The sequence below is a fragment of the Bubalus kerabau genome, chromosome 10 (genome assembly GCF_029407905.1).
Source record: "Bubalus kerabau isolate K-KA32 ecotype Philippines breed swamp buffalo chromosome 10, PCC_UOA_SB_1v2, whole genome shotgun sequence".
NCBI classification, from domain to species: domain Eukaryota; kingdom Metazoa; phylum Chordata; class Mammalia; order Artiodactyla; family Bovidae; genus Bubalus; species Bubalus kerabau.
Window position 1 is genome coordinate 48,692,538 of NC_073633.1, and position 24,154 is coordinate 48,716,691.

A 24,154-nucleotide genomic window follows, 5' to 3' on the forward strand; every position below is an offset into this window, starting at 1 on the left:
CTCATCTCCAGTTCCCTCAAATGAACAGTCTCCTTTGCCAACTCAGGCAGAAGGTGGAGATCTAGTCCCTGGAGATGGCTAAGCAGGTGCAGGTGAAGGCAGGGGCACCATCCCACACTAAAACGGGGGAAGAGGGTTCAGTGAAAGTGTGTGTACTGAACGCTGATACTTTCAGCCTTCTTCTCCCAACCAAATTTGAGAACACAGGCAGTTAGTGTTAATTTCACTGAAGAAAACAGCTGCAAGCATCTTCTCCAGGGAATCTGGCCTGCCCAGAAGAAAGAAACTAAAGACATGGACATGCAGAGCTCCACCAGGAAGTGGCCCCAACAGGTCACAGGATAGTGAAGCCAAATAGATAAATCCCAACCAGAAGTACAGAGCTCCCCAAAGCTTGTCAGTACCTCTCTCTTTTAGTGGGCACTTAAGGGCCATTAGCCATCTAAGAAAAACTTCTAAAAGATGTTGAAATATAAAAGTTAACTTAGAAGAAACAGAGATTAAAGAATGATTATAAGAATACTATCAATAATATTCTCAGATAGATTAGATATTGTATTCAAGAAATAAGAATAAGATGTTTTAAGAAAATATCTAGAGCAAAAAAAGACTACTCAAAAATTAAAACATGATAGCCAAAGTGAAACAGATTGAGAGAGTTGCGATTGCCCATAAGGTGAGTAAGAAGACAGAGATGATAAATAAAAGACAAGAGGTAAAGAACCAGTTGAGGATGTTTAATAATTCCAGACCATTTCTCAGAGAGCTATAGTCCTGTATTCCCAGACTGAAAGGGTACCCAGGCGTGAGGAGTGAAAACAGACTCACACCAAGCACCTCCCCCTCTAAAAAAACTTACAGTACATTTTAGTACACTTGGAAATAGGGGGTTTAGAGGGGGATAGAAGGAGAGGAAGAGGGAGACTAGAAGCTTTCAAAGGGGAAAAAAGCAGAATACAAACAACAGATCAAGAATTCAAATTGCACTGTGTTTTTCAGCAACACCAAAAAGTAGATAAAAAAGAAAAATCTTTGCGTCCTTGATATCCAGGCAAACTACCAATGTGAGGGCAAAATAAAGACCTCTTTCAACATGAAAGGTCTCAAAAAAATTGGCCTCACATGCACCCTTTCCCAGGAAGCCCTAAGCATGTGTACTATCCAAACAAGGGATCAAACAAGCAAAAAGAAAATGCGGGATCCAAACAAATGACCTCAGAGAGCGTAAGAGCACAGAGGTCCTTAGAACGGCGGGAAAGTCGCTCCCAAGACGCCAGTGGAGCAGCCAACCAGGAGAGATCCAGAAGGGACTTCAGAAAGACCGAGTCAACAGAATGCCCAAGGTGTTTGAATATATTGAGAGGAAATTTCTACAACTGGGGTAGAGTATAGGATAGATTAGGGCAAAGTACTCAGAAAACCAAGCCAACAAAACAAGCGTCAACTCCAGGAAAAAAAAAACTTCTTACAGAAAGGAAAAATGACATGTTGATATGGACGGGCATGGATCAGCTGTCTGTAATATTGACAGGTCATTATAATGTAAACACTAATTGAAGAGCTAGTGAAAATAACCATGTAATTATGTTGAGAGACTGTGTGCTGTGCTTAGTCACTCAGTCATGTCTGACTCTTTGTGACCCCAGAGTCCACCATGCTCCACCCTGTCCATGAGATTCTCCAGGCAAGAATGCTGAAGTGGGTTGTCATGCCCTCCTCCAGGGCAGATTCCTCTGAAATGTACTGAAGTTACATAGTTTCTCCCAAAGGAAAAGTAACATATACCATTAAGTTCCTGATAATGCTGCAGCAAATCCACTTACTCCTCCTTGGAGACAGGTTTAACAGCAAGTGGATATCTAGTCATAGGACCATTTATGTCCTAGTCCCCAAGATCCTTATTTTGTGGCATCTTTGTGGAGCAGACTACTAATTTGGTTGCTTCTGAGATTATTACTTTAAAAAAAATTATTATACTCATAGAGAAGTTAGAGCTAAATACATTTAAATCCGTTAAGAATTGATAGTAGTCATTTGAGATTCAGTCCCAAGTGTTTTTTTTTTTTAACTAAGTTATTTTTAGTGTAAATTTAGGAATGATCTGCACTCCATGTGCTGCAGTCCATGGGGTTGCAAAGGGTCGGACGTGACAGGGAGACTGAACAACAGCAACAGGGATGATCACCTTTAAGAAAAAGTTTAACAAGATAAATCAGTGGCATAAGAAACAACTGTCTGCTCCTGGGTCTGTTCTGAGGTCCATGACTCCCACCTCTCCTGTGGGCAAAGGGGCAGAGGAGACCCATGAGTGAGGGGAAGAGGACAGGCAGGACCCCTCCAGGGACTTCTGATGCTGAGGATGAAACTCCTGTTTGGAAAGGAAGAAGTGCTTCATCCCAGCTGCACCTCATCTTTTATATCTAGGTTTTGTTTTGAAATACATGGACATAGCCTCCCAAATAGGGATGGGTGAAACATCAGTTCTGATTTCATGAGCCGTACAAATTTGTTTTGTACGGAGGGGAAGGGGAAATCTAGACAATGCAGGATGAGATATGGAGATTATTCCTCATTGACGGGGGAAAAAAAAACATTATTAAGTATGTGCTTTATGGCCACTGAATAGGCACTTGTGAAATAACCCGCTTCTGTTTCCACTGAGAAAGCCAGCTTGACCACTCACATTATCATTGGGATAGAGGACCCGGGAGATGTTCTCGGCCAGATTCCGGTCCAGCACGGCCTGAATGTAGTCTCCAACATTAACTGAAGGAAATGTTAGAAAAATCAATAAACAGACAGGCCAGCTGCTGTCTTCAGAACCCCCATCATCTCACCTGATGCTTGCTGAATACCCTGCTTGTTGAATACCCCAACCTTTTTGGGGCCAGGGACTGATTTTGTGGAAGACAATTTCTCCATGGACTTAGGGTGAGGGGGATGGTTTGGGATGATTCACGCACACTACATTTAGTTTGGATTTTATTTCTAATCTAATGCCACTACTGATCTGACAGAAGGTACTGGTCCATGGCCCAGAGGCTGGGGACTTTCTGCCATGTGGGGTTCCTAAAATTCCTAAAAAATCAAAAGGATTTCAGCAAAACTTCAAGCTCTGATTCACAGGAGAGTCTATGAAGGTCAGACTGAAGGACTGCTTTAACCGTGTTCTCCATACCTGCTCCATAAAATGCTTAGTCACTGAAGAGTTCATATCAGAAACTCAGCTCTCTTTGGCTCTAATTAGTAAAGAAAAAGATTAAAGACACACGAGCCCGGGCTGCACTCACAGTCTCTGAGGTTGAAGTCGTTGGGCGCCCGGGCAGACCAGAGGCGCATCGTGTTGACGGTGTTGTTCAGGTACCCAGGCACCGGGGTGTCATACGGGAGGGCCAGGACCACCTGTGGGGTGAAACCAAGGCAGCTGCTCACTGGTGCCCATGGAGGAGGGTGGAGGGTGCACAGAGCTGGGAGACAGCAACGGGAATTTGTTTCCTGGCTCCATCACCAACTCAGATTGTATGATCCCTAAACCAAGACGAGGCTCCCAGGGCTGGAGTGTCCTCCTCCCACTGGAACAATCTGAATGGCTGGAACGACCCAGACAGATGAACCCCTATATCAGTTTCACGTTGACTTCCCTTTGTGTCTTTTGCCCTGATCTGGATGCAAATCTTTCGCATTTCAGATCAAGCCATTGCTCTAAGAATAACAAAATATGATGTGCAAAGTAGCAAATGTGAATCTGTACCCATTAAGAATAGTAATCAGGATAAGTTTCATGTTGATTATTCGATGATCTGATTTCAACTATGGTGAAAAATCAATGGAGTAGGAAATGTACGAAGATAAACATGACATACGATGTTTAAAATGCTATGCTAGATTTTTCACAGTTGCATGAAGAAGAGTTGTTTTAGTGATCTAACAAATCAGCTGATAATTAGCTGAGATGGGTCTAAGAGGTGAGCTTCGGAAAATTTAGCTCAATATTTGTGATAGTCATGGAAATAGAGAACAGGAAGATGAACTGCATTTTACATGACTTTAAAATTTTTGTGAGGAAAGACACTTCTATTCCCTGCCTTATCAGAGTCAATCTCTAAGGAAGGGGAATGACAGAATGGTTGAATTGGTGGATGCTAGAGATCATTTAGTGCAACTTACTCATTTCGGATATGAAGGGAATGAGGCTGAGAAGTGACCTACCCAAGGTCACAGACAGTGGTAGTGTTGAACCCTAACCACAGATCTCTTTAATTTGGTCTGCTGAATTATAAACAAATGAAGGACTCTAGTCTATATCAATGACATACATTCAGTCATACTTTCATGAACATCATAATCATAGAGTAACAAATCACACTGACTTGAATATCTTTTACTAGGAAATTAAGGTCTCTGGAGATTCTTAAAGCAAGTTGTGATCAATCAGGAAATCATTTACAGAGTGGGACTGAGCCTGGATTCAAATATGACTCATCTTTCTGACCCTGGCAGCATAACTGAGGCAGCTAGGGAAGCGCATGGCTCGGAAGTCCCTTTAGAGAACTTTGGGGAGAAATCACCACCTCGGAGCTGACATGAGGCTGTGCCTTCTCTGGGATGCTCTCATGGTGGTGGGAGCATGATCAGCCCCCAGATTTGTAACTAGTGAGGTCAGAGAGCGTGAAGTCAGACCTGGTGTGTGCCTGTTTGAGGGCTTTCAGCAAATTGAACTGTCTGTGTCATTATTGTGTCAGTTCAGGTCCTCAGGGAAGCAGACGGCAGGGAGAATTAGAAGTGCAAGTGACCTATTGCAGAAATGCTATGAAAAATTAGGGGGAAGGGGACGGGGGAAGGGGGAATTCGTTCAGACTGCACAGGTGTGACACCTGTGAAGAGAGAGGGAAATAAGGAACACATTTATTTATAAAAATACATTGTTATTCAACATACAATACACTATACTGAATACCATCTACACATCATACTGTGTTGTCCTCTGTACAACGCTCAGTGTGAGGACTCTTGAAATACCTGGGTGTCGGTCCATTTGGTCCCGGCCTCCGTGTGCTCTACTCTTCCATAGAAGTGAACAGGCAACATGAACTCAGGGCGGGCCTTCTCCCAGGGGTTTCCATGCCTGAGCCAATCATCTGCCTCTTCTATCTGCAAAAAGGACATGGCTTATAATTTGTTTTTCAGGAGATGTGGGCCTAACTCTTCAATTATATCAAATCAAAAATATTTTTGACTGGATCAACTCAGTACTGCTTTGGCAAGAAAGATGTTGGTTCTGTTAACCTCAATTCATCTTTGTTATTATCATACAGCCTAAATCATCAATACTTGGTAATATTGCTCTAAATATTATATATATATATATTATTGTGTTTAATCCTCATAGCAATCCTGTAGGAGGGAACTTACAGCTTCTCCCTTTTTAAAGGGAACTATAATTGCTCAAAGTTGCATGGACAGTGAATGATGCAGATAAGATTTGATGGTAGGTCTGTGGGTTCATCAATTGAAGAATTGATGCTTTTGAACTGTGGTGTTGTAGAAGACTCTTGGGAGTCTCTTGGAATTCAAGGAGATCAAACCAGTCAGTCCTAAAGGAAATCAGTCCTGAATATTCATTGGAAGGACTGATGCTGAAGCTGAAGCTCCAATACTTTGGCCACCTGATGCTGGCCTGAATCATTGGAAAAGACCCTGATGCTGGGAGAGATTGAAGGCAGGAGGAGAAGGGGACGACAAGATGAGATGGTTGGATGACATCACCGACTCGATGGACACGAGCCTGAACAAGCTCCAGGAGTTGGTGATGGACAGGGAAGCCTGTTGTGCTGCAGTCCATGGGGTCACAAAGAGTCGGACCCAACTGAGTGACAGAACTGAACTGAACTGTGGGTTCTAAAGCCTGTGCCTTAACATCTGGGAAGCCAACTGTCTAGCCTGAGGGAAAGAGAGGCCTCCCAGTGGTGTCTACTGTTGGATACCTGGACCTCATGGGTCCTACATCATGATTTTCTGTCAAGAGCTTTGTGCCTAGAAAGCACAGAATCAGTGGAAAAAAGCTACTCATAGAAAGCTCCCTTATTTCAGCATAGGTACAGAACACTGTAACTTTTTCTTTCCATTAAAAAAAATTGAAGTATAGTTGATTTACAATATTGTGTTAGTTCCAGGTGTTTATAGTGACGGTGCTTTTGCAGACTATATTCCATTACAGGTTATTATAAGATAATAGGTAGAATTTCCTGTGCTATACGGTGTATCCTTGTTGCTTATCTGTTTTACACATAGTTTGCTAATCCCATACCCCTAATTTGTCCCTCTCCTCTTCCTTCTCCCATTTGGTAACCACAAGTTTGTTTTCTATATCTGTGAATCTATTCTGCATATGCATTTTTGTATTATTTTTTAGATTCCACATATAAGTGATAACATATTGTATTTGTCTTTCTCTGTGTGACCTATTTCATTAGGCATAATAAGCATAATATTCTCCACATCCATCCATGATACTGCAAGTGGCAGCATTTCTTTTTTATGGCTGAGTAATATTTCATGGCATATATATATATCATATCTTTATCCGTTCATCTGTTGATGGGCACTTGGGTTGCTTCCATATCTTGACAATTGTAAATAGTGCTGCTATGAACATTGGGGTGCATGTATGTTTTTGAATTAGTGTTTTCATTTTTTTCAGATATATGCCCATGAATGGAATTGCTAGAAGATATGGTAGTTCTGTTTTTAGTTTTTTAAGGATTGTCCATTGAGTCCCACAGTGGCTGCACCAATTTATATTCCCACCAACAGAACACCATTACATTTTGTAGTCTTTGTTTAATTTAATCCTCATGTAATTTTGATCTGATAATGAACTAATACTTATAGTCCATTTTGAAAATAACACATACTAACAAGGTAAGGAATTTATTTTATTGATAACTTCAATGTATCCCCATGCAGTTATGTCAGTTTATAACAAAATATTTCTTATACAATTTTTAAAATCAGAATTTGTATTTAGGGCATCCTGGACATCAAATAAATTTTGTTTTCCATAAAAAAACATAAAAATACCAAAACAGTGACAAAACATACGGTGGGAGGGGGTTACATTTTTAAAGATATTATTAGTGAAAACTTTAAAATACTGTATATATATTAAAAGATGGAATTGTGTTCTGGAAAGGAGGGAGGGTTAAGGTTTTTTAATACAAAGTTCTCTTGTCAATGAAATTACCCCAAATATGGTTATTTTACCTATTTGCTGCCTCACCCTTCCCTCATAGAAAACTCAGCTTTAGTTTAAAGAGATATTAATTATGAATTATCACACAGTGCTGGATGCTTCATGATAACCTATATATGAGTTCAGTGTCTGCCCCAGGCAGTGTGGAGAGAGGTGAACAAACACAGCTAACTTTTGAGATATTAGATAAAACATTAATGTCAATAGCCAGACAAGCTAACACATATCCATTTATTCAAACACTGATCATGACTTTATATTGGGAATGCCAGTAAGCTGCCCATTAACAGGAACTACCAGCAACATGATGAATGAAGAGGGGACTCACAGAAACAACATCTTTAGATAGAAGGTCTGGAGTTAGAGAGCTGCTGAAGACAGGAGAATGTAGCAGATGCAGGAAGGGAAGGCTGGACCTAGATGTGAGCTAATCAGTAAAATGCATCCTGTTCAAATGCAGAGTCTCAGGTAGTATGGGGTGGCGGGTCTCAAAATTTGCATTTAAAAGTCTGCATTTTAACATGAAGACACTGGGTACATGGTGCAGCCTGGAGCTACATGGTGATACAAAGTCAGGAACTATAATTCAGATCTGAGACTTCCGCTATCGTCATAAAGAGAACAAAAAAAGACAATGAAAATTTAACAAGGAAAGGACTGAATTTTTATCAGTTGATAAGAGATTGGTAAAGTTAGAGCCCACTAGCTCATATTAATAACTAGAAATTTGATGAAAAATAAATGAGAATGTCCACAAAGCATCAAACATCCTTAATTACAAAACACTTCGTGCTGCACTTAGGCAAGGGGGCAGGTTCTGGGTTTCAAATACTGATCAATGTGAACACTGCTTTCTGTAACAGGAATGAACCTTAGGGCCTGGATGCCTCATTTTAGCACCCAGGACTATTGTTAATATACACCTTCAGGTTGTATGTGAACCAGGAGGACAGGGAGGCAGAAACAGCTTTCCTCTCAAAAAATGTGCACAAGTTAAGGGGACAACATGCTTTCTGCTGATAAATGCAGCAGAATCAGACTGCTCTCCCCTCAAGCAGAATGAAATGCCCGTGGAAGAGAAACTGAACTCCGGGCTTCCCACCACCGGCCCCTCCCAGCCTCCCGTGCAAGTCCGAGGTCGTATTTGCTCTTTTGAGGACACTGTCAAGTGATAAGGGACTGTCTAGTCAGCCAGTCACTCTCAAAGCAATCCAGTGTTGGTCTGATTTTCCCCACCAAATAATGGCTGCTTTTAATTCCACTGGGTTACTTAACACATTCTGTAGGAGAACAGAACTCCTAGCTTGCTATTCTTTATTGAGTCTCTTCTTGATTTTGGCAAGGAATCTGTCAATAATTTCCTCAATTATACAAAGCTTGTTTTTAAGGTAAGTTGAAGCATAAATGTTTCATAAACACAAGCTGATCTGAGCAGATCAGAAGAGAAAGAGAGAACTGCCCCCCGCCACCCAATCCACCAAGGCTGTGGGGTGGTGATAAACCTCTTCTCTATCCTGCTTCCTTCCAGCAAATTAGTCTGTAAATTTAGATTTCCATGTAGCCAGTGATCCCTGAATGCCCCAGCTTGCGGAGCCATATGAAGAGCAGGGGCCAGATGGGAGGAGAGCTTTCATTTATATCCAAGTGGGCTGTTTGGATCTGAACATCCCAGATGAAAAGGAGCTGAGATAAAGCAAGCAGAAGACTTGGAGTGAGGAGCAAAGTGCCCCTCTGGGTAGGGGTGAGGAGTGTGTTGCAGCTGGATCTGGCATCTTCCTAGAGAAATTACTCAATGGAATCTGTTCCTGCCAGCATGGAAGCAGAGGTCAGCTCAGGGTCTCAGTCAGTGATTGAATACTAAGAAATGCTTTTCCTCTCAGTTGTGGGCTACACAGGACATGAAGAATCCGTGAGTAAAAATCAGGTGGTGTCAACAAACTTTGCTGTCTGATGGTATCAATCATTGATAAATGTTTCTGGGGAACACTGAGAACCCAACAACGGTCACAGGAAGCTTGCTGGGTAATGTGAACTGTGCATGGCTAGTCAGAGCAGGCTGGGCACGGGTTCTAAGAGACAGAAGTTTCCAGCAGACGGTTCGATTCAACCCTGAGATTTCTACTGCCAGCATATTTTTCCACCCAGAACTTTAGCACGTGACTGTTAAACTTTAAAGTGAGGCTGTCGCAATTGCCTTCCCCCTTTCCCTCCCAGTGTCCAGTCATTTTCAGAGAACTATTCCTGATAAGGTTTCTATGATCCCCAGTAGAGTTCAAGGTAGGTCAAGCATTTTAGCAATAAAATTATTTTCTTTGAGGGCAGGGTGGAGTTCACAAAGAACACTTTGTTACTCCAAATCTTCTTTGAAGAGAGCCTTCAAAAACTGAAAGTCTACCACCCTTTAAAAATCTTCCTAGCCTGTGCAATTTTCATCAGCCTCTTCTATGGTAAGAGCAACCCTGTAGCTGATATGAGTCGGGGAGTGATCATGGGCTGAAAAAGCAGGTTGCTTTCCTGAAAGATATATATATATATATATAAATAAATGGAAACAGTTTCTTTTTTATGGTATGATGTATTTTATCTTTGCTCTTTAAAATCCCATCCCAGTGAGCAATGGCTATGGTAGATAAAATTAGGTGTCTTTCTGACTCAATTTCAAGTTGTAACAAAAGAAGTGATGAAGGATAGTGAAGCTAGCTTGAAGACTAGCCAAAGCCATTTGGTCTCTCTTTTTCCCTTAAAACGCTGGGGATGTATACTTCTTGGGTCTCAAAGGAGAGAAGGGAAGGCTTCCTGGAATAAGGCCATTTAAGGTAGCAAAGGTCAAAGGTGTGAATAACAGAGTGGTCTTTCATAAGACTTTGGGGAAAACGCACTTGAAAGAATTTTCTTGAGATTGAGCAGCTGAATTTAAAAAGAAATCTTTCACAGAAAAGTAAAAAATAAAATCCTTAAACATTGTGGGGTATAATGAGTATCACATAGGCTACAAAGACTGAGAATGAATACCATGTATTGCTTGGTTACGGTGTGTTAAAATCTTGGTCCTGCTGGAAATCCCTGCCAAGCTAGGCTTCTTACCATGTAACCCTAGATTTCTTCATTGTAGAAGGCAGCCAATTATTTTTTATAACTTTTTATGATTATAAAATACACATTTCTTATAGACTCTGACTCATGTAGAAGAATAAAAGGATAGTCAAAGTCACCCATAATCCTATCTCCCAGAGATAATTAATTACTATTGAACCTTTGAGATATGTGTGTATATATATATATATATACACACACACATACATATATACTTTTTTTCCCTAGTATTTTATCTTTTTTGCTTCCTTTGGATAGGTCATACTATTCACATGATCCTATATCCCTTTTTTTTCAACTAACATAAACAATTTCCCATTTTACTATAATTAATCAAAAACATAATACCAGTGGCTATATTAATATATTATACAATGCCACAATTTGTGAAAGTATCCCCCTTTTATTAGGGAAAATTAACATTCTTGAGTACCTACTTATGTGCCAGACATTTTACACATTTTTATCATAATTTTGGAAAGCTGGCATCTCCATTTTGCAGACAAGAAAACCCAGGTTCAGAGAAGTTAAGTAACCTAATCAAGGCAACATAACTCATAAGGGTAATGAGTTGCAATTAGGCCTCAAATTAGAAATGAGATCTCAAGTTAGAGCCCAAATGTTTTTTCCTACCCAATACTGCCTCCTAATTGGTTTAGGAGGAGCTGAAGATACCGGTCCCATCACTTCATGGCAAATAGATGGGGAAACAGTGGAAACAGTGGCTGACTTTATTTTTGGGGGCTCCAAAATCACTGCAGATGGTGATTGCAGCCATGAAATTAAAAGATACTTACTCCTTGGAAAGAAAGTTATGACCAACCTAGACAGCATATTAAAAAACAGAGACATTACTTTGTCAACAAAGGTCTGTTTAGTCAAGGCTATGGTTTTTCCAGTAGTCATGTATGGATGTGAGAGTTGGACCATAAAGAAAGCTGAGTGTCAAAGAATTGATGCTTTTGAACTGTGGTGTTGGAGAAGACTCTTGAGAGTCCCTTGGACTGCAAGGAGATCCACCCAGTCCATCCTAAAGGAGATCACCCCTGCGTGTTCATTGGAAGGACTGATACTGAAGCTGAAACTCCAATACTGTGGCCACCTGATGTGAAGAGCTGACTCATTTGAAAAGACCCTGATGCTGGGAAGGATTGAGGGCAGGAGGAGAAGGGGACAACAGAGCATAAGATGGTTGGATGGCATCACTGACTCAATGGACATGGGTTTGGGTAGACTCTGGCAGTTGGTGATGGACAGGGAGGCCTGGCATGCTGCGGTTCATGGGGTCGCAAAGAGTCTGACATGACTAAGCGACTGAACTGAACTGAATTGAAGATGCATTGGTGGTGGTTTAGTCGCTAAGCTGTGTCAGACTCTTGCAACCCCACGGACTGTAACCCACCAGGCTCCTCTGTCCATGGGATTTTCCAAGGCAGAAATATTGGAGTGGTTTGCCATTTCCTTCTCCAGGGATCGAACTCAGGTCTTCTGCATTGCAGGCAGTCTCTTGCATTGTAAGCAGATCCTTTACCAACTGAGCCACCAGGGAAGCCCCTGAAGATACACTGGTCCTTAACAAAATTTGGAAGTTTGTCTTTCAATAGGTTCCCAATATTCTCCTTCTGGGACTTTCCTCGATGCAACCTCTCATCAAATCAAATCTTTTAGTACCTACTTTCCTTGGCCCAGAAAGTGTCCAAATACTGAGGGAGGAGAAAGCAGATGGTGATGACACTCAGCTTCTCATCCTTCCCCTCTCTGGGGATTAGCTGCAGCCGAGGTCCCCCAACCCAATGCCTGAGTGTGCTGCCTTTGGACTGACTCTTAGAACTCTGACAAGGGCTTAGAGAGGTCAGGCTTTTTTGAAAATCCAGTATCTTTGGGGTCTGGGTATGAGACAAGGATAGGGAGAAAGAGAAAGCCTAAATCACATTTAAGATAAGGAAAACTGTCCGTGCACGGACAGCTATATGACTGTAGCTCAAAGGATTACTAAAGATAAACAGAAACGAATACTTAAGAATCTGGTTTGGTTATATGAAAATAAAATGAGAGTCATTTATATGGATTAATTACTATTTGTGCAATTTTCTATGGGGCACTATAATTACACATATTAAATATGTGCCAGATTTATTTGATATAATAGTTAACAAGGCTGCCTACTGTTATATTAAAAAAAAAGCAGAAAACTGAGTTTATATATCTTATAAGATAGGCATATTAAAATGTGAGTTTGAGCAACCTCTGGGAGATAGTGAAAGACAGGAAAGCCTGGCATGCTGCAGTCCATGGTGTCACAAAGAGTTGGACACAACTGAGCGACTGAACAACAAAGGCATACTAAGGAGGGCAAGACTCTGAATGTAGAAAAGAATACTGATTGTGACTGGGAAATCTGGGGATGTAGATTTACCAAAAGTGTGATCTGAGGTGACTTCACCTCTTAAGAGCCTCAGTTTTCTCACCTACAAAAATGGTGACATGCTTCCTACCTGCAAGGGCTACTGGCAAAGATCATGAGTCAAAAGACATGCTCCTCCATTTTGCATGCTGCAGAGATAGGACACTGCCCATTACAGGTGGTCTGCATTCAGGTACTCAGTGACAAGTATCTTCATGACTCTCTAGCATCCTTATGAGTCTGGCACTGTAAAAGATGCTATGGATCTGGTGGTGAATTACTGGTGACACTGGCGGGCTCTCGGCTCTTAGGGAGCTTATATCGCAAAGTGGGAAGACGGACAGAATTCACAGATGTCAGTCAAATGCTACAGACATTAGTAACGCCCTCTGTTAAATTCTGTAAATTATAAATCATCCAGAACATCAAGGCAAAATTTTACTGACAAAATTAAAAATATGAGTCACATACCTGCCATCCATCTCGAATCTTCTGATTGAAGATTCCATATTCATATCGGATGCCATAGCCATAGGCTGCAAGCCCCAGAGTTGCCATGGAATCCAGGAAGCAGGCTAAATTAAACCGAGCACAAGCAAAAGACAGAGTTATCAAGGTAAGTAAAAATTTGTCTTTCTCTAAAAAACAAGGCAGCCACAAAACATTTTTCTATGAGAAACCATATTTATATTTTAAAGCACAGAGACTGCTGCACAGTGAGTATTAATTTTTTAAAGTCACATTTTCCCCAATTATAATAAAATAAATATCATAGAAAAGTTAGAAAATACAAAAATTCATAAAGAAGAAAACAAACATCATTTATTATCTCACTATCTAGAAACTACAACTACGTTCATGTTGGCATTCCATTTGAGAATAGCTAAGGAAAGCTAAGCTAAGCAAAGAGTCGGACACGACTGAGCGACTGAACTGAACTGAACTAAAGGAAACTGGTCTGTGTTAGCCATGTCTTTTATTGTGCCTGTCCCTCGCACTGCCCTTTCTAGGGAAACCTGTCTCCATGCCCCCTTGCTTGAAAAGACATGTATAATTTACATGTGACCTGTCTGACTGACTGGGACATCTGTGGCAGACTCTCTTTCTGGCTGATGGAATTCCAGTGTTGTTCACATACCAGGTTATGCTTAAGGGAGGCTGGACCTGGAAGTGAATATTGCTTGACTAAACTTCTAGGCTAATCATGGTAATTCTATGTCCTTCATCAGTTTTGGTTTTGGCCCGAGCATACGATGCATCATTCTATCCAATGACAACTCCTAGGACGTCTGCTGGGTACAGTTAAAGATTCTCCTTACTGCTGCTGTCTTTTTTCCATAAAAAGTCAAAAGAACCACAGAGATGCAGAGTCCTGATTGAACTGTGCTGCTGAATAAATAAACCCTGGAATGGCCAAACTCTAGAGTTGTTCTGTGATAATACACGGCCTTGTTGGCTGAATTTTTTAAAACTTTATTTTAGTTTTGGTTCTGTGTTGTTGCACTCAGGCTTTCTCTCGCTGTGGCAAGCAGGGGCTGCTCTCTAGCTGTAGTGCACAAGGCTTCTCGTTGCAGTGGCTTCTCTTGTGGCACAAGGGTCCTAGAGTGCAGGTTCAGTAGTTGTGCACAGGCTTGGTTGCCTCATGCTGCATAGGATCTTCCCGGACCAGGAATCAAACCTGTGTCCCTTGCATTGGCAGGCAAATTCCTAACCACTGGACCACTAGGGAAGTCCAGGATGCATATTTTAAATTTAATGGTATTGGTATTATATTTTTAATCTTTTCCTCTATATTTGTTGAAAAATAATTTCTGGATAAACTGAATCCATACAAAAAAGGATATTCATTAATTAAATCGAACCAATACTATAACAAGTGTATCACTGCCTACTAGTCAATCAAAAAGCAAACTGTCCAATGCACAAGAGGATAACACAATGGCTAAACAACTTTGGTTCTACCACACAAGTATGTGAATTGAGCAGTTGGGGACAGTGAAGTGAAGGGGCCAGTGTGGAAACCCTTCAGGGCACAGGAAGCATCTGGTTAGCTTTGGGGTTTGAAGCAATGTCTCCAAACTTTTTAAGCAATGTCTCTTTTGTTCAAGTTCCTTTCTCGACTGTCTGTCTATCTTGCTTGCTAAGTCGCTTCAGTCATGTCCGATTCTGTGCGACCCCATAGACGGCAGCCCACCAGGCTCCCCTGTCCCTGGGATTCTCCAGGCAAGAACACTGGAGTGGGTTGCCATTTCCTTCTCCAATGCATGAAAGTGAAAAGTGAAAGTGAAGTTGTTCAGTCATGTCCGACTCTTAGCGACCTCATGGGTTGCAGCCCACCAGGCTCCTCCGTCCATGGGATTTTCCAGGCAAGAGTACTGGAGTGGGGTGCCATCGCCTTCTCTGACTGTCTGTCTAGAACTGGTCGAACCACAGTGCAGAGCCAAAAGCAAATACATCTACTACTAGGTCACACCTTGCACTTCTCCTATACAGTCTGCTGGTTCTATAGGAATAGTCGTGCTTGGCATCTGAGAAGGTGTCAATAGCCAGACAACACAGCACATTCACGATGTCGCTTACCAGCAAGCCTCCCAAGACCACCATTGCCAAGCCCAGCATCTTCTTCGATTTCTTCTAACTCCTCCATATCCAATCCAAGCTGGGGATGAAAGGAAAACAACATTGAACGTGGATACAAACAAGCCACTTCAGAGAGAGCAGTCATGTCCTAAAGCTCTGGGTTGGGCATCCAGGTTCATCTGTGAACTCAATCCTTCCAGGTCCCTCAATGCTAGAACTGACATCAGATAACCCCTGCAGATGCTGGTGACTGAAGATGCAGACTGTCTGTGAGGGCACAGCAGCAGGCTGGAGAAGAGTATGGGCTCTAAATATCCATTACGACTCTGTTATTTATTAGTTACATGACCATGGGTAAGGTACTAAATCTCACTATGACTTTTATCTCCTGCTTAAAAATGAGGACACGGGAGCAGTCCAGTGGTTAAGATTCCATGCTTCTATTGCCGGGGGCCCCGGTTCAATCTCTGGTGGGGGAACCAAGATCCTACAAACCGTTCCATACAACCAAAAGAAAAATAATAAAACTAAAAAAAAGTTAAAATGAGGATAATAGTATCTATTGGAGAAGGAAATAGCAACCTACTCTAGTATTTATGCCTGGGAAATTCCATGGACAGAGCCTGGCGGGCTGCAGTCCACAGGGTCTCGAAGAGTTGGACACGACTTAGCGACTAAAATAAAACAATGACAATAGTCTCTATTTCATTTAGGACTGTGAATTAAATGAGATTATACAAACAAAGCACTCAGAATGATTCCTGGGTAGATACTCCTCAATAAATATTGGCTATTACTATTTCTTAAAGTTATTTTTTTGTTGTCAGGGTAAAACCTCATAGATAGTCTAGTACCAAGTCCACACTAACTGGACTAAATTTGAAAATTAGGGAAAGATATGAGGTCAGATTCTCTGGGATGGACTAAAGTTCATCTTTTCATGACCATAACGTATTTACTCACTGAGGTCAAAGGTTGTTAACCCAAAACCAGTTAGTGAGTCACTGCCTGTAAGATCTGGGGCCAGACAGCAGTCAGGGAAACCTCAGTCCTGTGGTCCAGCTGGGATGGGCCTAAAATCCTCTACTTCTCTCTGGGGGTAGATAACAGACTGTAAGGGAAGAGTCGCAGGGGAGATAAATTAGGCGTTTGGGATTAACATATGCACACTCTACTATATATCAAATAGGTAAACAACAAGGACCTGCTGTATAGCACAGGGAACTCTACTCAATATCTTGTAATAGCCTATAATGGAAAATAATATAAAAAGGGGGAGACAGAGGATGAGATGATTAGATGGCATCATTGACTCAATGGACATGAGTTTGAGCAAGCTCTGGGTGTTGGTGATGGCCAGGTAAGCCAGGTGTGCTGCAGTCCATGGGGTCGCAAAGAGTTGGACATGACTGAGCAACTGAACTGAATATGTCACTATGCTGTACACTTGAAACTAACACAATATTGTAAATTAACTATATGCAATTAAAAAAAGAAAGAACGAGAGAGACTGTGAGAGGCAGAGGAGCATCTATAAACTTGGGATTGGATGGAACTGGTTGACAGTCAGCTCTCTGTCCTCAAGTGTTAGAACCAACACAGCCAGAGGCCACTAGCAGCAATATGGACTCATATCAAAATTGTGTAGTCCTAGAGATCATTTTGGACTGCTCATCTTACCATGAGGAAACTGATGGTCAGATAAATTAAAATACTTGTCCTCTGCTGACTAGATAATAATTTAGCCCATGCCTGGCTAATGATGGTCCTTTGTGAAATGATTGCATTCTTATCTGAAAGTGATGCAATCCATGAAATTAGATATTGTTTTACGTGGAAACATACACATTTAAAAATGCATGCTTAAAGTGGATGCCCCAGTTGCCACGGGGCTGGTTACCAATTTGAATTCCTATCTTTATGTCAAAAGTTGCTTTCTGGTACAAGTCTTGATAACTGCATCTTCTAAAGAGTTCAAAAATGGATCTGCCTCTGTTCATTGTTAAAAGGGCTTTCAAATTTGCTCCCGGTTCACTAGAGTACCGGGGTCCCTGTGACGCCAACTGCTAATACTAGTGCTTAGGATTTGTAACACTCGTAAACATTCGAGTCTAGAGTAGGCTATACTTGAGCAAGGAGTCACTTCATCCCACCTGGTTCGATTCTGGTCCAAAGGAAGTATATTTTTTCAGCTGATATCAAGGGAAGCAAAGAAAAGGGAAGCAAGAGAGGAGCTGCAATTGTTCTTTGACACAGAATGCTCTGCTAAACCCACATGAAGGAAACCAGCCCTAGTGACAAGCAGCTGTCCACATGAGGGGACAACCCCATGCCAGGACAAAAGCAATTTAAACAGTCTCTCATCTAGAGTGCATCTTTGCAAATACACATTCCTCCCATCAACCACATCAGAAAGGTTAATGACTATTTTTGGTATGAATATACTTGAAGGTCAGGAGAGGACCAGTTAAATATGTTCATGCAAACAAATTAGCACATCAGGTTCAAGACCTCAAGCTTCTTGTTTAAAGAGGAAGTGTATTTTTACATCTCATGAAGCAATGGAGAAAGTATGACAACAGAATTTTAAAAGCTTATTAATTTCAGATAATGTCTTGATATACAAGTAACAGTCAAATTTTGATCATTTTTAAAAAGTAGATAGGAGTCCAAAGAAAAGCTTGTGATTCTGACAACAGGGACTCAAGTAGTTTTTAAAGGCTGTTCAGATGCAAATTTCTAAAATGCAATTTCTTGTGGAATGCTGTCAAAAACTGATTGCAGAACAAAATTCTCATGGGGCAAAACAAGTTTTTTAACTGTGTTCCCTAACTGTGTTCCTCTTAAACCATAGATCAGGAGTACTATAGTGTACATTTCTAACAGTTTGAAACAGCCATGTCTACAGAAACAATTTTTCATCTTTTTTCTTTTTTTTAGGGGGGATGCTCTCTCCCCAAGGTTCCTGAGTTGAACTTGAAATTTAAAGGGAGAGAATGAGAGAAATACAGAGATAACATACCTGGTAGATGGCCTCGTCACAGGCATTCTGCAGGCCAAGGTTGATCATGGTGTTCTGTAATGTTCGGCCCATGTAAAATTCCAAAGAGAGGTAATAAACCCTCTGAAACAAAGAAAAATGATGTTATGTGGACAGCTACGAGGCCAATCTTACTTGTCAACATAAAAACACAAGGTAAGCAATGAAAAACAAATAGGCAGGACTACTTTAACTCAGGTTCAAACGAGACGCCTATAGATGCATGAAGGGCTAAAGAAAAGCTGACAAAATAGAAAACCATCTCATATCCTGGTTTTGGTAACACCTAAGCTGAGCGCCGAAGAATCGATGCTTTTGAACTGTGGTGTTGGAGAAGACTCTTGAAAGTCCCTTGGACTGCAAGGAGATCCAACCAGTCCATTCTGAAGGAGATCAGCCCTGGGATTTCTTTGGAAGGAATGATGCTAAAACTGAAACTGCAGTACTTTGGCCACCTCATGCAAAGAGTTGACTCATTGGAAAAGACTCTGATGCTGGGAGGGGTTGGGGGCAGGAGGAGAAGGGGACGACAGAGGATGAGATGGCTGGATGGCATCACGGACTTGATGGACGTGAGTCTGAGTGAACTCACTCAAATTGGTGATGGACAGGGAGGCCTGGCGTGCTGCGATTCATGGGGTCGCAAAGAGTCAGACACAACTGAGTGACTGAACTGAACTGAAATATCTTTTACTCCCAGGGAGGAGGGTGGAAAAAAAAGGCAAACTCATCCAACTAAGCAGAGTCAATGTTTTGTGGGTTTTTTCTTCCGATTCACAAGCCTCATGAAAAAGTGTATGTTTTGGGTAAACAGCGGTCAGAATGACATAGCTCATCATTCATCTGTAAAATGTTTCTAGGGTGATGGTCAGGTGGGTTTGGCTTATGAGTACCTCAAGTCATCCAAGAAACACGAAGATTAACTCCTTTCAGACACACCCACTGGCTGCAAAGTAGTCCTTAACTGTTAGTGCAAGTAATATTATAATTAAATATTTTCGGATTAAAATTACTCTAGAAAGTCTATGAATTGACAATAGTTTCTTCTGAATAACAAGTTTATTGGTGTTTATTCTTGGTGAAATGGGACACTTCTCTATCAGCTTAGAAACTATTTGCCTTTGACATGGTAAAAGCCAGGTAAATACGATCGGAGTTGAAAGTGAAAGGTGCAAAGCTCAGACATTACTAAAACCCTTTAAAATATAAGTGCTGCTGCTGCTGCTAAGTCGCTTCAGTCGTGTCTGACTCTGTGCAACCCCATGGACTGCAGCCTACCAGGCTTCACCGTCCAAGGGATTCTCCAGGCAAGAACACTGGAGTGGGTTGCCATTTCCTTCTCCAGTGCATGAAAGTGAAAAGTGAAAGCGAAGTCACTCAGTCGTGTCCGACTCTTAGTGACCCCATGGACTGCAGCCTACCAGGCTCCTCCATCCATGGGATTCTCCAGGCAAGAGTACTGGAGTGGGGTGCCATTGCCTTCTCCAAAATATAAGTACAGTTTACTAATTTAAAAAAGGATCATTAACTTTATCACTCTCTTAAAAAGGATTTGGTCAAGCAGAAAATACTAAAAAAATATGAATACATTTCAATATAAGGAATGCTTATTATAATATTAAACTCATTAGTTGCACATATATACTTAAAATGTTATAAGAAAATGTCAATTTAGAAATCTCAGTTTTCCTGTTTTCATTTTATGAAACAATTGAATTCGAAGTTGCCCATGGAGAGTCAATATGTCATTTAATACTATTTTCCAGAGCACATCATTATTACTTTTATCCAAGTTGCTTGAATATCTATAATGCTATCGTTAGGGCTCTCACTAGTTTATTAGATACCTTTGTGAGTTAGGAAAAGGGGGCAGATGCAGGCCAAAGAGGTGCAAGTTGCCACTCACCCCCATGACTGGTGCCCTGGTACCACTTAAAAAAGGAAGAGTTTCTCAAGCCACAGACACCCATTTATGTAATCAGGGCAATTATTTTCATTCTTCTCTGTGTGCATTTTCATGATCTCTATAATAAAACCACTATGTATGGCGTTTTTACTTTTTGGTGATCTAGAAAAAGCTTGCTTATAAACACAGTAAATATATATATCAAGCACTTGCAATTGTGAGGTCATAGCCCCAGGAATCGGAGAAGGCAATGGCACCCCACTCCAGTACTCTTGCCTGGAAAATCCCATGGACAGAGGAGCCTGGTAGCCTGCAGTCCATGGGGTCGCTAAGAGTCGGGCACAACTGAGCGACTTCACTTTCACTTTTCACTTTCATGCATTGGAGAAGGAAATGGCAACCCACTCCAGTGTTCTTGCCTGGAGAATCCCAGGGACGGGGAAGCCTGGTGGGCTGCCTTCTATGGGGTCACACAGAGTCGGACTCGACTGATGCGACTTAGCAGCAGCAGCAGCAGCAGCCCCAGGAATAATGACTACATCTGTGTTAATTTTCTTTCTCTCCCTCTTAAGAATTCTAAATTAGCATCAATTTAAGAGTTTTTCAGATATTTCAAGCTCTTCCTAAAAAAAAAAAAAGTTGCTGCTTAAAATAAAGTATTTTAAAATAAAATAAAGTAATTGGAGAAACTTGTTGCATGACAGGTTTTCCAAAGACATGAATTAAAGGTGATTTCCTATTTTCCCATAAATAAATTTTTGGGGGCGGGATTGCACCTTATTTTGGGGATACAGAAGACCTTAAAAAAATTGATCTCCCTCATCCTCTTAGTTAGTGATCTCTAAACACTTAAAACATACTTCTGGTAGTAAAATATTTGAGCATTGCCTATATATGCTATAGATTATATACATGCACTCCTATTATTAATATCTTATGTATATTTTACAAAAAATAGAAATTTTCAAAAGGCTTATAAAGATAAAATAAGAGGACAAAACAGTATGTAATATTTTAAAAATAATTTAAAATTTTCCTAGCATTAATTAGAAGCCCTGGTAGTTCTGGGAAGGTGTAGAGAAAAGACAACAACACAACTGAGCCTTGAAGGGCAGGTGACAACTGGGCAGAGACACCTGGTGGGAATGCCATTCTGAGGGAGGGGTGCAGTGTTGGCAGAGACCTGGAAGTGGGGAGATCAGGGCATGGATGGGGATGGCAAATCGGGTTGGTGGGAGAACACGGTAAGTCCAGGAGGGTTATGGGAAATAACCTCACCTGGGCTGTGATGGGCCTTCAGTGCTAGATTAAGAGGACTGTGCCAGGCGACCAGAGCCAGTGTTATAGATCTGAGCAGAGGGCAAGCTGTGTCACTTTAGGAGGTTTAATCAGATTATAATGCATAGAACGAGATGGGATTGCAAAGTCAAATGCCTTCAGGAGCCAGGCTGAGAAGATAAATGCATAAAGGCTATCCCGAAAAACAATGAGGAGTAGTGGGCAGAGCTGGTTGGACATGTCCTGCCCAAAGGCATGGAAAATAAAATTGCTTAAAGATGTCTAACAGACCAAACAAAATAAGTCTGCTAGCCATTTATTCAGCTGCATGCTGCCAAGTTTAACCACTTCTGGGAAGCAATCACTTGGAAATCTACTTCTTGGGAGAGCAGAGATCAGGGCCTAAATTAGGCAGAGAACGGAGAATGGAGGAGAGTGGATGCTTTCAAGGCAAACTGCAGAAATCAACAGAATTTGGTGAATTGCTGAATGGGGAATACACGAGGAAGTCAAAGGTGAAAGTAGAGTTTTGTGTCTGGATGACCTGTCAGAATGACAATGCCATTAACATTAGAAACACAAGAGCGGGCGGGATTGGGAGGGATGATGATTCTGAGTTTTTAACATGCTGAGTTTGAGGGAATAAGGGGAGATCTAGTTATGGTCACCAAGCACTTATAAATGTAGGAATGGAGTCTGAAAAGGAATTGAGACTAGAGATCCAGACGTGATCCAGATGTGGGATTCATCTGCAGTTGCCAGGCAGAAAGGGAGGTGGGAGAGAAGCTTGGACACACCTACTGGCTCCACTCTGTGCTGAGGGCTGGGACCTTTGATTAACAAGTGTGCAACGGATCTTGTTCACTTGTATCACTATCAGAATACCTGGCTTAAATGCTTGCCCAGTGCAGAAACTTTCAAGAGGAGAAAACTATGAAGTACCAGTTAAATCATTGGAGAAGAAACATATAAGGCGAGCATGTGTTCTATGGCACTAAATACTTTGGAAATGTATGTGTGTGTGTCAGGGGAGGCGGGAGGTCTGAAACACGGCTCATCATCTCACACTCCAGCTTAAAAACTTAAAGAATAATTTTTAATGTAAGGTGCAGTCTTTTCTATGCAAATTGACAATACACTAAATATATGCATTCGCAAAGAGTCAGACACGACTGAGCGACTGAATTGAATTGAATTGAAATATATGCATACATTAAGTGTTTTCTAAGGATATATTTTGGGGCTTCCAAGGTGGCACTAATGGTAAAGAATCTGCCTGCCAGTGCATCAGACGGCAGAGTCGTGGGGTTCACCCCGGATCAGGAGATCGCGTGAGGAAGAAATGGCAACCCACTCCAGTATTCTTGCAGGGAGAATCCATGAACAGCGGAGCCTGGAAGGCAGCAGTCTGCCGGGTCTAAAATAGTCTGACACCACTGACCGCAGTGCAGCAGCAAGAAAATATTTTACCAGTTGCTACCTTCCGGTAGAGGCCTAGGCGTCAAACGCTGAGGAAGTTACTTTCCATTTGAAAGTTCATTAGAGCTGCAATTTCTCACTCAGGAATTTTTGCTGAGGGGCTCTTTGAGCACTTGAATATGGACTATTCTTTTTCATGCTTTCTGTGCTAAAACAATTTGTAATAAATGTTTGGGCCACTGTCTCCAGGATTTACCATTTTTCACCCTTTCCAATACACTCCCTCACCCTTACTGGGCACAACACAGTCTCGCAGCCAAGTCCTCTCCAGCCCCCGTGCGGTGGGTAGGAGTGGTTGTGAACAGCGGTTCCTCAGCAGTCCGGGGGTGGCCTGGCCTCCGGCCCCCAGCAAGCAGGAACCAAGTCATTCCAGGAGCTCCACACCCCACTCCAGGTACTGGGCGCGGGGGTGGGGGGTTGGGGGGGTGGGGGGGGTGGGGGGGAGGGTGGGGGGTTGGGGGGGTGGGGGGGGGGGGGAGGGTGGGGGGTGGGGGGGTGGGGGGAGGGTGGTGGTGGCGGATACAGAGCTCTGAGCGTGGGTCAGGACCTCTACCCCCCCCCCCTACTCCCCCCATCCCTTCCGTCACACTCGGGTTGTGCTTTCGACCAGCCGGGTCTTGCCACGCAACCCCCATCTCATCTCCTTCTCTAAAAAGGTTCTGTGGGCTGTGATGCGCCTTCCTCCAAATCCTGCCCCACCCGCCCTCTTAAATCTTATCACCATTTGCCACCTCGGCAGGTCTCGGCTCCCTAAACCTTCAGTCCCCCCTCCCACCCCGCCCCGCACCCCCAGGCAGGGTTTTATCCCCCTTTGTTCTGGATCTACTGTTTGGGGCCTGGCATTCAGACTGGAGCCGCCAGCTATCTCTAGATTAGATGCTGAGAGTAGATGCTCCCCAAAAGTTTGTGAAACCAGTGGACAGGCGAGGGAGGCTTGGGCTTCTGCTCCAGGAGATCCCCCGGGGACGGAAGCGCAGTGGTTAGGGTGGGGCTGGCGCTCGGATAACCGAGACTTAACTGGGGTGTGGCGGAATGCCAGATCTGACCCCGGCTGCACACCCGCCGCCCACACACTCTCCCCCGGACTTCGCCGGGTGTGTGTGTGTAGGGGGAGGATAGGGG

At 42.3% G+C, this 24,154-nt stretch overlaps 1 protein-coding gene across 2 annotated transcripts in view; it reads right to left on the bottom strand.

Moving 5' to 3' along the window:
* LOC129621317 (glycogen phosphorylase, liver form) overlaps nucleotides 1-18,449 on the bottom strand; it is a 44,476-nt gene extending 26,027 nt beyond the window's left edge. For both annotated transcript variants that reach the window (XM_055537607.1, XM_055537606.1), the window contains exons 1-6: nucleotides 18,352-18,449; nucleotides 15,330-15,408; nucleotides 13,221-13,324; nucleotides 5,020-5,151; nucleotides 3,291-3,402; nucleotides 2,684-2,766 (exon numbers count right to left, since the gene is read on the bottom strand). In XM_055537607.1, the coding sequence (XP_055393582.1) occupies nucleotides 2,684-2,766; nucleotides 3,291-3,402; nucleotides 5,020-5,151; nucleotides 13,221-13,324; nucleotides 15,330-15,408; nucleotides 18,352-18,423 (582 nt within the window). In that variant the 5' untranslated portion in view covers nucleotides 18,424-18,449. The remainder of the gene's footprint in view (nucleotides 1-2,683; nucleotides 2,767-3,290; nucleotides 3,403-5,019; nucleotides 5,152-13,220; nucleotides 13,325-15,329; nucleotides 15,409-18,351) is intronic.
* Between the last annotated feature and the right edge of the window lie 5,705 nt (nucleotides 18,450-24,154).